General features: G+C 38.4%; 1 protein-coding gene across 10 annotated transcripts in view; it reads right to left on the bottom strand.

Annotated features, from left to right (window-relative positions):
• The window catches only part of LOC128686900 (zinc finger and BTB domain-containing protein 14), a 407,181-nt gene that overhangs the window by 68,547 nt on the left and 325,276 nt on the right, over nt 1–13,358 (bottom strand). Inside the window, exon 5 of one of the 10 annotated variants that reach the window (XM_053774137.2) lies at nt 2,556–3,077. The exons of the other annotated variants lie outside the window; for them this stretch is intronic. Coding sequence (XP_053630112.1) covers nt 2,571–3,077 — 507 coding nt within the window. The 3' untranslated portion in view covers nt 2,556–2,570. Of the gene's footprint in view, nt 1–2,555; nt 3,078–13,358 lie in introns of those variants that run through there. 10 annotated transcript variants of the gene reach the window in all.

Below are 13,358 nucleotides of genomic sequence, written 5' to 3'. Positions count from 1 at the left end.
AAATTCTTGTTGGAACTAAATTCCAGAAAATAAATACTAATCGTATATCTAAAGACTAAATTTAGACGAGATATTTCACTGAAAACAAGTGAAATAAAAGCTTTGGTGAACTTTGATATGAAATGTGGAATGCTACACTGTTTTGCCAGGGAAATTATTGTACAACTGTTAAAACATATCTTGATGAACTATTGTGACTGATCACTGAACTCAGATGTCATGCTATTAGCACCAACAGCCTGACTAATTGAGCCATCAACCAGGAAGCCTGGTCTGGGAGTGAGCCGAGGGAATCGACTATATGAACTGAATTGACTTCGGGTGTAGAAGAGCTTTCGCTGTGACACCATTTCACTCTTTGCAGAGGTCTACACATGTTAAAATAGAGCTTGCTCATAACTTCTCTTTGTTTAATACTGTCGGTGGTGCACTTCTGTAACCATGTCCAGGTTCAATTCCTGGCGAGGGTAGAAACACTGGGCGTTTCCTTACGCCGGTTGTCTATGTTCACGCATCAGTAAAATGGATACTTGAGTGCTAGTTAACTGGTGTGGGTCTCATCCTGGGACAAAACTGACCTAATTTGCCCAAAATGTTCTGCACAACAAGCCGCTTTCTATAAAGTAGTATGTCACTGATGTCGGATAGGCCTGTATACCTTGTACATGTACTTGCAGAAATAAAGATATTATTATTATTAGGTATCTGCATTAACAAATGATACCTTCCATGTGTTTGCATTTACAAACAATGCCTTCCATGTCTCAAGTAAAGTCATGACTTAAGCATTGACTTGTTTGTATTCACAAATAATATCTTCCATGTGTTTGCATTTTCACTTGCTGTCTCTAAGAAACATATCTTCCCTACTGAAGGACATGTCTCTGTGTCTGACAGTTCTTTTGCTTCTTAGTTTTGGAAAAGGTGTTAAATTATTCCAGTGAATAAAAAAGTCACAATTTTATAGCAGGAATAAATCACAATAACCTGCACTTAGGCGAGGAAATTTTTGACAACATTTTGGTCCATCCTGGATTATTGTCATGTCACAGCTGGCTTGACTTATGGTGACTTGACAGTGGTTCAGGATGGACCAAAACATCAGTCATAAGTTCCTTCTCCCAAGTGTGAGTTATTTATGATTTGTTTCAGCAGAGGAGAGGGCAGGTATTTTGTTTTTCACGATAAACAGAAAACTCTCTCCTTACTCATGTGGTAACCCACCCACTGGTACTTTTGGGTATATGGCGAGAGGCTGTCCACTGGCTTACCAGACCATCGAAGATTATATATTACATCACAAGATGCATGTGTAGTGTTGTCCTGGGGTGACCATGACAACATACAATAAAAACTGGTGGTGGGATATGAATTATCATTGTACTCTTGGTTATTTTGTGTTCTCAATCAGCTGCGTCTCCCTCCTTCATAACCAACAGACATTAAACACTCAAATTTTATTCAGACACATGTCATGTAAGTATCTTGTACTACAGTACAAATAATTTACCTATAGAAATTTGTATGCTTTTCTTTATAAAATATATATTTGGTAGACATCATATACGTAAATACGTAAGAGAGATTTTTTTTAAGCAAGTAAAATAAACCAGTCTGAAAGTTCACAACAAAAAACACATTGATGAACTTTGGATTTTTGAGCAAATTCAGATGTAACTGCATTTGTTTTCTTAGCAGAGAATATTTTTAGTATATCTTCCGTATGCATTTTTATTAGTCACCCATCATGTGTAATCAGTATCTTATATGCTTAATATTAGTTCTTGATTTCATCCAGGAGAGAAATGATCACTACAGTTTTATAGAATCAGGCGAGATGACGTATGTCGACGTCGAATGTGTTTGGCCAAATCGTAACGGTAGTTGACACGGTAGGGGCAGTAAGGACAGGCATAAGGGCGTTCTCTTGTGTGGACTAGCAGGTGTCTCTTCAAATCTGACTTTTGGTTGGCACTGTATGGGCAGCTTGAGCAGGAATAAGGTCGGTGGAATGAAGCGAGAAAGGATCCCCCTGGAATCCCTGCAGCGGATGGCAGTTGAGATAGAAACTGCAAGGGAGAAAAAAAGGAGAGAATTTTACCAGGGAGATCCTGCAGAATTGCCCACTATATTCTGCTGTCTTATACAAAATGTTTTTTCTGTAGTGTTGCTCTCTGAATCAGTACATCGGCACTCTGGTGCTGACTACCCACGCACACACACACACACACACACACAAAAAAAAAAAACCTGAAGTAGAATGTTCAAAAATCACTTTTCCTTCCTCTGTTTTTAAATAAAAATATCGAAGCTAATAACATGAAAGCTCCAGGCTTTCACATTTTGATTTCTTTTATTTTAAAATTTTCAGTTAAAAAATTTGCTAGCAGAATAAACATTCCAGTATTTTATAAAATAAGATATGTCTGATATCACTTAGATGCAGATTCACAGCTCAGTCTGCATCATCATGCACATTCACTGTATCCCCTCACACCACTAATTACAAAACACTACATATCTTCAATTACTTTGGCATTAAATCTCTAAGAGAGGAAGGATTTACATCCTCAGTTTTGACTTAGTGCTGATGCACTCCTTTCATTGACGATCTGAGCATGAGGACTTAGTGGACTAAGAATATGAATATCAGACTCCTTCGTGTCACCATTTTGGGCATTGGCTTTTGGATTTTCAACAGTTTTGTTTCTAGTAAGTGCTGCACTATGCCATAACGTTTCACTCTGAGACGACCCTGGAGTATCATTATTGAAATGCACGTGACCAGCAAGATGAGCATTTGGTTCAACTTTATGCACGGTTCGGATATGCCGATTAAGATGCGACTTCTGGGCAAAGGCAACAGGACAATGAGGACATGGATAAGGTCTCTCCCCAGTGTGGGTTCTGACGTGCAGCACCAGTCCATCGCGTCTCCGGAACCTCCTACTGCAGAATGGACAACAATAAGGCATTGTTGCGTCATCCAGATGATGTTGAAGATGCTGATGTGGATCTTGGTGCAGGCTCACAGAGAGAGGGTGCCTCGTCATCCCGCCCAAGCCAGCCAGGAGCCGCTGCAACAGAGAACATCGGCTTCAGAGGAGATGCAGAAGGGCGCTGCTGCAGGTGGTGGTGGTCACTACCATGCTTTACTCAAAATACTGTATAACATTAACCTGCAAAGGAACATATACTCTATTTTTTTTTACTACTGTACATCACTATCTGTCTAGTGACAATCATTATAATTAAAAGTGAAGGTGTATGTAGGCAGACATCTGTATATGGAACAGTTTAATAAGAGAACACTAACACAGTATGTACAGTAATCTACTGAATAGTGACAGTTTGTTGTACTTAATGGATAAGGGCACACGAGGTTGTAATTTCACTTAATGAGATCTATCCCATTAATGAGCTTCTAACAGCTCCCTATTACCATATAAAAAAAACTAGAGCTCACCAATTTGCATAAAAAATATAAACCTTCCTTTCACATGTTCATCAAATAACCAATAACAAGAGTTAAGTATTTCATTCACAAACACCTAAAGCAATAATACTTTGGCAGTTACTAAACTGGCCCTCCCTCCATCTTTCTCTTAATAATCATTATCAATTTTAAATCCAGGTCAAATAAGCTGAACCGACCCTAATTTTGTCCAGGACTCTGAATGACCCTGTTTCATACAGTACCTGAACATGTGTCATACAGTACCTGAACCTGTCATACAGTGCCTGAACCTGTGTCACACAGTACATGAACCTGTGTCATGCAGTAACTGAATCTGTCATATACATGTAGTACCTGAACCTGTGTCAAACAGTATCTGAACCTGTGTCAAACAGTACCTGAACCAGTGTCATACAGTACCTGAACCTGTGTTATACAGTGCCTGAATCTGTCATACAGTACCTGAACCTGTGTCATACAGTGCCTGAACCTGTCATACAGTGTCTGAACCTGTGTCATTCAGTGCCTGAACCTGTCATAGTGTCTGAACCTGTGTCATACAGTGCTTGAACCTGTCATACAGTGTCCGAACTTGTGTCATACAGTGCCTGAACCTGTCATACAGTGCCTGAACTTGTCATACAGTACCTGAACCTGTCATACAGTGCCTGAACCTGTCATACAGTACCTGAACCTGTGTCATAAAGTACCTGAACCTGTCATACAGTGCCTGAGAGAATGGGAGATAATCAGGTCTGATGTAAGGAAAAATTAGTTCTTACAATTACCATCAATTTTCATGCTTTTATATAAAAAACTATAGTAGGACTATAACAACACTAATATAACTACTAGAGCATGTTAAGAGACGTAAGAGAGCACATAAGAGGTCAACAAATGATCTGCTGCTCCGAACTACTGTGGTGTCATTATAGAACTACAGCAAAGCGGAATCATTTTTTAAATGTTGCTTCATCCATTTTTTTTTTTTTACTTTAGGCAGATAGATGTCTTGTGCAGTGTGCTTATGGGGTCAGCTCACCTCTGTCTGCTAGAGGTTGGTTAAGTTGCACTAGTTAACCCTTTGACAGTCGGTGTCGTATAAATACGTCTTACGAGCCAGTGTTTTTGACTTATTAATATGCCAAAATTCTAGCAGCTTCAAATCAAGCGGGAGAAAGCTGGTAGGCCCAGATATGAGAAAATGGGCCTATGTGGTCAGTGTGCGCAGTATAACAAAAATCCTACACCATGCAGTGAATGAGAAAAAAAAAAAACTACCATCGTGTTTTTAGATTAAAACGCTGACTTTGAGGTGTATTTTCGTATAGTATTTACAGTTTTATTCTCGTTTTCTTGGTCTCACTTGATAGAGTGGAAGACATATTACAGGAATAAAGATGTTTTTGACTGGTTTCGTGATGAAAAGGGCCTTGAAATTGAGCTCAAAGTAGCAGAAATGTTCGATTTTTGCCGATGTTCGAGAGTAAACAAATGATGTCACCATCCAATAAGTGTCCAACTAGCCATTCTAATATGCAGTCACAAATGGGTTGACATTATTTATACAATTATTACAATAATGCAGTAGTCTGCATAACAATAAATATTTTATTTTTCGTGTGAATAAAAATTCAAAATAGAAAGCAAGAGTAATATGAGATGGGCCTAGAGATGTGATTAATGAACAGAGAAAATGTTATTTTAGTGCCAGGAATGTGCATTGTTTATTTTGGATTCTATTTTGAAACTGACATCTTTTTTAATTTGCATAAAACTGGCCAAATTGCCAATTTCTGACCACTTTATTGGGTAGCAGAGATTGGTAAATGGGCAGTTTCTTGTACTCAATCGATAGAAAAAAATGGAGTTTTAAAGAAATAGCTATGAGTTTCGTCAACTGGAACAACGGGATTGGCTGAAAATAGGGCTCAAAGTGGGCAAAATCACCGATTCGTATATACAGCCGAGATCGCTAACTTCGCAAGAGCATAATTCTGTAAGTTTTCCTTCAAATTATATACTTTTGGTGGCATTACCATCGGGAAAAGATTCTCTATCATTTCACAAGAAAAAAAAAAATATATTTTTTTAATATTTTGCGACACAGAGAGAGACTTCAGGATTTGGGGTCTCAACAGTCAAAGGGTTAATACATAGTCATACACAGTGACTAGTTTAATCATCCAAGTTGGACCTAGACCAAACATTGTTATAAGGTTCAGTCTCGAAAGTGCAGGTTATCTCTCTGTATACTAATTTGAGAATAATTTTTATATCTGTGAAATACAGGGATTTCTATTATAACATTCATTTTTTTGTGCGTTTTGTGAGCTCCTCATATTTGTTTGGTAGTAAATTATTAGTGTTGATATTCATGGAAAAAGCTAAACCCGTAGGTGTCATTCAGTGCTGGGCATCAGAAATAACAAGAGGAGGATATTTCTGGGAGTCAACACCCCTGTGGTCTCAGACCAGGACTACTGGTGGATCAAGGCCTGATCAATCAGGCTGTTACTTTTGGCCACATGTAGTCCAATGTATGAACCACAGCCTGGCTGATCAGGAACTGATCCGAGGAATTTGTGAAGCTTTCTCTTGAAGACAGCCAGAGGTTTCTTGGCGATTCCCCATATGCACGAGGGAAGGACGCTAAAAAGTCGAGGATCTCTAACACTCATCAAGTTCTCTCTTATTGTACCTGTCATACCCCCCCTACCTTTTTTTTTTCATTGGAGGGACTCTGCAATGAAATTTCTCCTGTTTTTACACAGAGCAATTTGTGTATGCAGATTTGGGAGATGCTGAGGGAAAGACATCATCAGAAAGACTTGTAAAGATGGCAAGATGGACGTGGGGGAGATGTCAAAGTTTAAGTGTCAAATTGGTGTTATATAAGAAGTAACAGTAAGTCTGTATTAACCCTTTGAGGGTCGACAGGCCCTCTCCAAGACTCGTTCTCAGGGTCGACCAAATTTAAAAAAAAAAAAAAAAAAGATTTTCTCTTATGAAAAGATAGAGAATCTTTTCCCGATCATAATGACACCAAAAGTTTGAAATTTGATGGAAAACTTACGGAATTATGCTCTCGTGAAGTTAGCGGTCTTGGCGATGTTTACGCATCGGCGATTTTGCCCAATTTGAGCCCCATTTTTGGCCAATTCCACTGTACTAGTTGACAAAAAACATGAATATTTCACTAGATCTCCATCGAATGAGTGCAAGAAACCACCCATTTATCAATTTCAATTATCAAGTACAGTGGTCAGAATTTAGCAATTTTGCCAATTTCACACAAATTTCAAAAGATGCCAATTTCCGAATAGGGTCCAGAATAAACAAGAAAGACATTCCTGGCACTAAAATGACATTTCCTCTGTTCATTAGTCACGTCTCAAGGTCCCTCTTACATTCTTTTGCTTTCCACTTTGAATTTTTATTCTCACAAAAAATAGAAGATTTACTGTTATGCAGAGTACTGCATTAGTGTAGAAACTGGTATAAATAATATTGGTGCACTTGCAAAAGAATATTAGACTCACCAGTTGACGTGTATTGGACGCTTGGCATGATTTGTTTACTTTTGAACTTTATTTCTGCTACTTTGAGCTCAATTTCAAGGTACTTTTCATTGTAAAACCAGTCAAAATCATCTCAATTTCTGTAATATGTCTTCCATTCTATAAAATGAGACCAAGAAAACTAGAATACAACAATAAATACCATAAGAAAATACAGTGCAAAGTCGCTGTTTTATTAAAAAAAAAAAAAACGGTCAAAGTTTTTTTTTCTCATTATGCACTGTGTGCTGCAGGATTTTTTTTATACTGTGCACACTGACCACATAGACCCATTCTTTCATATGTAGGCCTACCAGCTTTCTCCCACTAGATTTGAGGGCGCTAGAATTTAGGTGTACTAGTACGTCAAAAACCCTGGGTCGTAAGCCGTACTAGTACGACCGAAACCCTCAAAGGGTTAAAGATGGAACCATCATAGGTGACGGCAGACAAAGTAAGAATACGAGAGTATTGAAGAGGCATTTGAAATACTGTAGGTATCATACCTTCTGATTACAGAACAAACAATGAAGAGATGTTATTGTTGGGACAACCTGACAATTCTCACAACCGTGGCTGATTATTATCATGGGGGAGTGCTAAACCCATAGGGATTATACAGCACCTGTGAGGGAGGGATGGAAGGCATTCAGACTTAATTCAAGGAAGTGGAGCACCAAGGAACATCCCTTGAGGGGGTCAACTGTGGCTGAGGGACTCCATGAGGAGGGCACCATGTAGGAGTCTGGGGTCTTGTTTGGTATACGTAAGTCAAAACCTATTTTAGTCAAATTTTATTTTAAGATGTCAGAATAAAAATTATAAATATGTTTCTTACAGCACTGTATTGATTTTATTATACAGTATATGTGACTTTCATGAGTGGATGGTTTAAATTTATTTGCAGTAAATTGGTCAAGGAATGTGATATTTTGTTCTGTATTCCCAGTGCTGATGGAATACTTTTCTTCCTTTCCGTGAGACTAAATGTAATGACGTTGGGTATAAATCAACTACTACTGTAACAGGGAGTTGAAAGTACAGTGGTACCTTGGATACAAACAGCTCAAAACGTGAACAATTATGTAAGTGTATTTATGTGAGCGCTTTTGTAAGTGTATTTTTGGGGATCTGAAACAGATTAATCTAATTTACATTATTCCTTATGGGAACAAATCTGTTCGGTATCAGCACTCGAACAGCCTTCTTGAATGAATTAAGTTCGTATCCCAAGGTACCACTGTAGTTTAAATATTTACAGTAGTAGTAATAGTAGTTAACCTAAAATTCCCTAAATTTGAAGACCCAGTCTCATAACAGTTCGCTTACAAGAAACATCACTGTACATTATCACACACCATCTGAGTACACATCAATATGATACTGTAACACCATCAGAGTGCATGTCAATCTGATACTGTACTACCATCAGAGTACATGTCAATCTGAGACTGTACTACCTTTGATGAGTTCCAAGAGTTTTTCTAGTCCCAGAGTCTGGCCATAGGCCAGGCTAGTCTGGTGTTTGCCTGGTCAACCAGGCTGTTGCTCTTGGTGACCTGCTGACCCACATATTCATCACAGCCTGGTTGACCATCAATCTGTCGGATAACAGGCTTCTCTTTATTTTTCCTATTTATTACATTCACAGGGAAGTGCCAAACCCACAAGGGTAATTCAGCACCTTGGGTATGGGAGGCAGGTTTGATCCAAGAAGGAAAGGGTAGCCACTTCTTTAGCTCAAAACCTCGTTCTTCACCGGCTTCAAGTCACTTTTTTTTTTTTAAGTAGGGATTACTGTAAACATTCTTAAAAATTTAGTAAAACAAACCTTAAAAGTTAATTTTGGGAGGAAATGTGATTATAAAAGAATGTTCAAAATTTAATTTTTGATGTACTTTTTCAATCACATTAACAAAAAAATGACACTACAGCCCCTCCTCACTTAACGACCACATCATTAATGAATTCATCGCTAAGTGAAGAGCATACTATAATGATAGTGAGTTTGTGTCATCCATCTTTGATACTGTTTTAATGTCACCTTTGCACTATTTATAACACTTCTGGTATATTTTTAAATGTTTATACAGTAGTGTACTGTACATATACTGAAATAAACAGAACAGAGGAAAATAGCTCTAATATACATGTACATTATTTAGGTATAAATACTGGTCAGAGAGCCCATCGTAAGTCCAAGGCGTCGATAAACGAGTACGTCGCTAAGTGAGGAGAGGCTGTATATGAAGCTTTTGAGAGCTGAATGTCGATGTTTCACTGTAAACACACTTTTAACAATCTCAGGTACTGTACAAGGAGAAAGCTTAAATCAACTTTATTCTTTATATTCTTGCCTGTGTCTCCAACTAGTGGGTGACCTGCTAGGTTCATCACTCTTCAGTTCCAACCAGTGGGTGACCTGCAAGTCTTGTCACCCCTCAGTTCCAACCAGTGGGTGACCTGCCTGGCTCATCACTCCTCAGTTCCAACCAGTGGGTGACTTGCTAGTCTCATCACTCCTCAGTTCCAACCAGTGGATGACCTGCTAGGCTCATAGTCTTCAGTTCCAACCAGTGGGTGACATGCTAGCCTCATCACTCCTCAGTTCCAACCAGTGGATGACCTGCTAGGCTCATAGTCTTCAGTTCCAACCAGTGGATGACCTGCTAGGCTCATAGTCTTCAGTTCCAACCAGTGGATGACCTGCTAGGCTCATAGTCTTCAGTTCCAACAAGTGGGTGACTTGCTAGTCTCATCACTCCTCAGTTCCAACTAATGGATGACCTGTTAGGCTCATCAGTCTTCAGTTCCAACCAGTGGATGACCTGCTAGGCTCATAGTCTTCAGTTCCAACCAGTGGGTGACTTGCTAGTCTCATCACTCCTCAGTTCCAACCAGTGGATGACCTGTTAGGCTCATAGTCTTCAGTTCCAACCAGTGGATGACCTGCTAGGCTCATCAGCCTTCAGTTCCAACCAGTGGGTGACCTGCAAGTCTTGTCACCCCTCAGTTCCAACCAGTGGGTGACCTGCCTGGCTCATCACTCCTCAGTTCCAACCAGTGGGTGACTTGCTAGTCTCATCACTCCTCAGTTCCAACCAGTGGATGACCTGCTAGGCTCATGGTCTTCAGTTCCAACCAGTAGGTGACTTGCTAGTCTCATCACTCCTCAGTTCCAACCAGTGGATGACCTGATAGGCTCATAGTCTTCAGTTCCAACCAGTGGATGACCTGCTAGGCTCATCAGTCTTCAGTTCCAACCAGTGGATGACCTGCTAGGCTCATCAGTCTTCAGTTCCAACCAGTGGATGACCTGCTAAGCTTATGTCTTCAGTTCCAACCAGTGGATGACCTGCTAGGCTCATCACTCACTCTCTATTCCTTTCACTTTTATTTCTTTGCAAATACTGTATAGTAGTAGACTTTAAGAATGTCATCTAAGAAATGTTACTGCGTTACAACTACTAGAATCTTAAAAAACTGTATAACTGACCACTGACTACAGTTATCATATAATTATTACACTATTCATTGAGAAGTGGTAAACTCATAGGGGTCATGCAGAGTCTGTAGAATGGGAGGCAATGAGGTTTGATTTGATTCTTTGGATAGAGAGCCCTTCACTATAATCAAGATAAATTATTTTTTAAAACCACAATGTATGTCTTACATGTACTGTACAGTATTATGGCACAGAGCGTTGGATCAAATTCTTTCAAGGCAAATATTTACAATCTCGAATATGCAGTACAGTAATTTAAAATTATTCATAAATTCAAAATTTCCTTGTACAATATAAAATAGAACTGACAAAAAAAACTGGAATTTTAAGCTGACCTGCACTTTGGTTTAGTTTGTAGTATATTATCTCAGTGACAGTAAGGTTGAGTGTAAATAATGTCAGCCTTAAATATTCTACTGTTAGTACTGTGCTTGACCACGAGCACCTCGTCAGGTTTTTACAATTCTTGTTCTCGTGTTGCAAACACGTTCACTATTTGGTCTCGATATTTCACTTGCCATGCTACTAAAAAAAATAAACCATGTGATGCTCCTTCAGCAGAAAAAAAGAGCATTGTGAGATTACTAAAAAAATAATTAATTAATTTTTTGGTTTTATTTTGTAGTCGGAAACACGTTTCGAGAAAGTTTGACTTAAGTAGATCTCTTTCATCCAAACATTTATTATCTAATTAATATTAATATTTATTAAAAGAGAAATGTTAAACTCATATGGATGTTTACCCAAATAATAAAATATTACAAGGATCCCAATGGAAATGTCACTTTGGCCTTCTTTGGTCAAAGTGACAATTGTACCTATGTGTACCTGTAATAATTGTACTTCTCTGTACCTGTACCTAAATAAACTTACTAACTACCCACCTGTGATGGGTTCTCCTTAAGCATGTTTTAACTGTAGCTGCTACAATTGCCAGGTGCTGCAGCAGGCCCAGTATGCCTGCCTGGGTCTAGTTTACCAGTCACAAATTTTGCCTGATGAATGAGCCTCTGGTGCAACTTCTTGTGCACATGTATCTTGTTCATCAACTTGTTTGGTATTGTTTACCATCAACAATACGATACTAAGTTTGCACATAATATCCATTAATGATTTAGTAATGCTTGATCATAAGTATCATTCTATATCTCTCTCTCAAGTCTCACTTATAAATACATAAAATATATAAAGCAAAACCTTATATTCTTACATACATAGCAGTTAAATGGCTGCAGTTACAGTCATTATCTAAAAATAAATACTACATCGAAAGCATCCTTGGAACAAGGAAAGAAAAGGAGATTAGTTACTATTTTTATTTTCATTAGGGGGAAAGCACTAAACCCTTAGGGTAATACAAAGCCTGGGGAACCTTACGTTTCTCTTATGGCAATTTCGGGGGTTACTGCTCCCGTTTGTTTGCTGGCCTGATTGACCAGGCTGTTGGTGGTGAAATGGGAGGAATTCAGGTTTGATTCATGGAAGGAGAGATAAATCCAGGTCCTTGGACCATGAGCCCCTTACTAGCATCAAGGTACCTCTCTCAAGGAGAGAGAGGGAGGGAAGGGGGGATGGGAATACTACATGTTGTGGTTTTTCGATGTTTTTTTTTGATACCATCAATAACAGTAATAATGATTAAAATAATAATAAAGTAACGCAATGAGTAAATATATGGATGCTTCTGTAAGAATGAAATGTGCATAGCGAACAACAATACTAGTCATGTACTGTATCAGTCCAGGGAACCAAGACGAGATATACCGAAGTACTGTCCAAGAAATATAAAATGAACCCAAAGAATCTCTGAACCATGATGTTTGCCAAGAAGCTCAAAATTGGTAATAGTATCAGAAAAAAAATAGGGGAAAACTGGAGCAAGAAGAATATTACAAACCAAAAAACTATTTTAAATTATTTTTAAACCCACTAGGGAGTCATTAACATGTAGGGATCAAACAGTACCTAGTACTATGGTACTTGCCAAATAAACCATGGCAAACCATAGGTCAGGGCCAAAATATGCCAGGGTTGACCACAGCCTGGTCATGGACTGAGCTGCGGGGAAGTTGACCCCCAGAACACACACCAGGTAATGGTGCAACACTGAGAAATTCATCTCAGAATGACATTAATCATGGACATGAAATTAGTCATTTTGTAAGACAAATGAGAAGTAATGTTTGGGTGGCTCCTGCAACTGTCCAATAATTCTCATAAATCATCTCGTCTTCAAACTTAAAAGAGTGTAGGGTTTCTAACTATTAAATCAACAACACTGCACTCTCCCTGCTTCCAAACGTCAACCACCCATTTATGTAAATTTGATAGTGGGTGTTATCTGCAGTTTATGTAAATGTTCACTAATTATAGCTAAGTTAGCCAAACTAAAATAACTAATAAATTAATTTTGGTATCTGTTTAGAATGTACAAAAACTGACACACTACAATGCACTGGAAAACACAACTGCCATTTGGAAAACATTTTGCAGAGGTTATAACATTTGTGGAAAAGTGTTCACCCATATGGGTTATACAGCATCTAGGTAATGATAATCAATCTGATTTGATATAAGGAAGGATAGGGGATTACAGTATCCCAAAGTACAAACTTCCCTATCCTGAACCTCTCCAACATACCGTGCTAGGATGCCTAAGCTTTACAAAGTGTCTCAGCAGAGGTATCTTTAAGTAAGAAAATGACTTCTTTTAAATATTTATTTACAATTGTACAGAACTATAAACTTTAAAATGTAACTCTTTCTCACAATAGAAAAAGCCACATATTGCTAACTTCTCCAAAAACATCCCCTTCATATAAAATAATAATTTCCA

The sequence above is a fragment of the Cherax quadricarinatus genome, chromosome 7, assembly GCF_038502225.1.
Source record: "Cherax quadricarinatus isolate ZL_2023a chromosome 7, ASM3850222v1, whole genome shotgun sequence".
NCBI classification, from domain to species: Eukaryota; Metazoa; Arthropoda; class Malacostraca; order Decapoda; family Parastacidae; genus Cherax; species Cherax quadricarinatus.
This window is presented reverse-complemented; position numbering and strand designations above follow the sequence as displayed.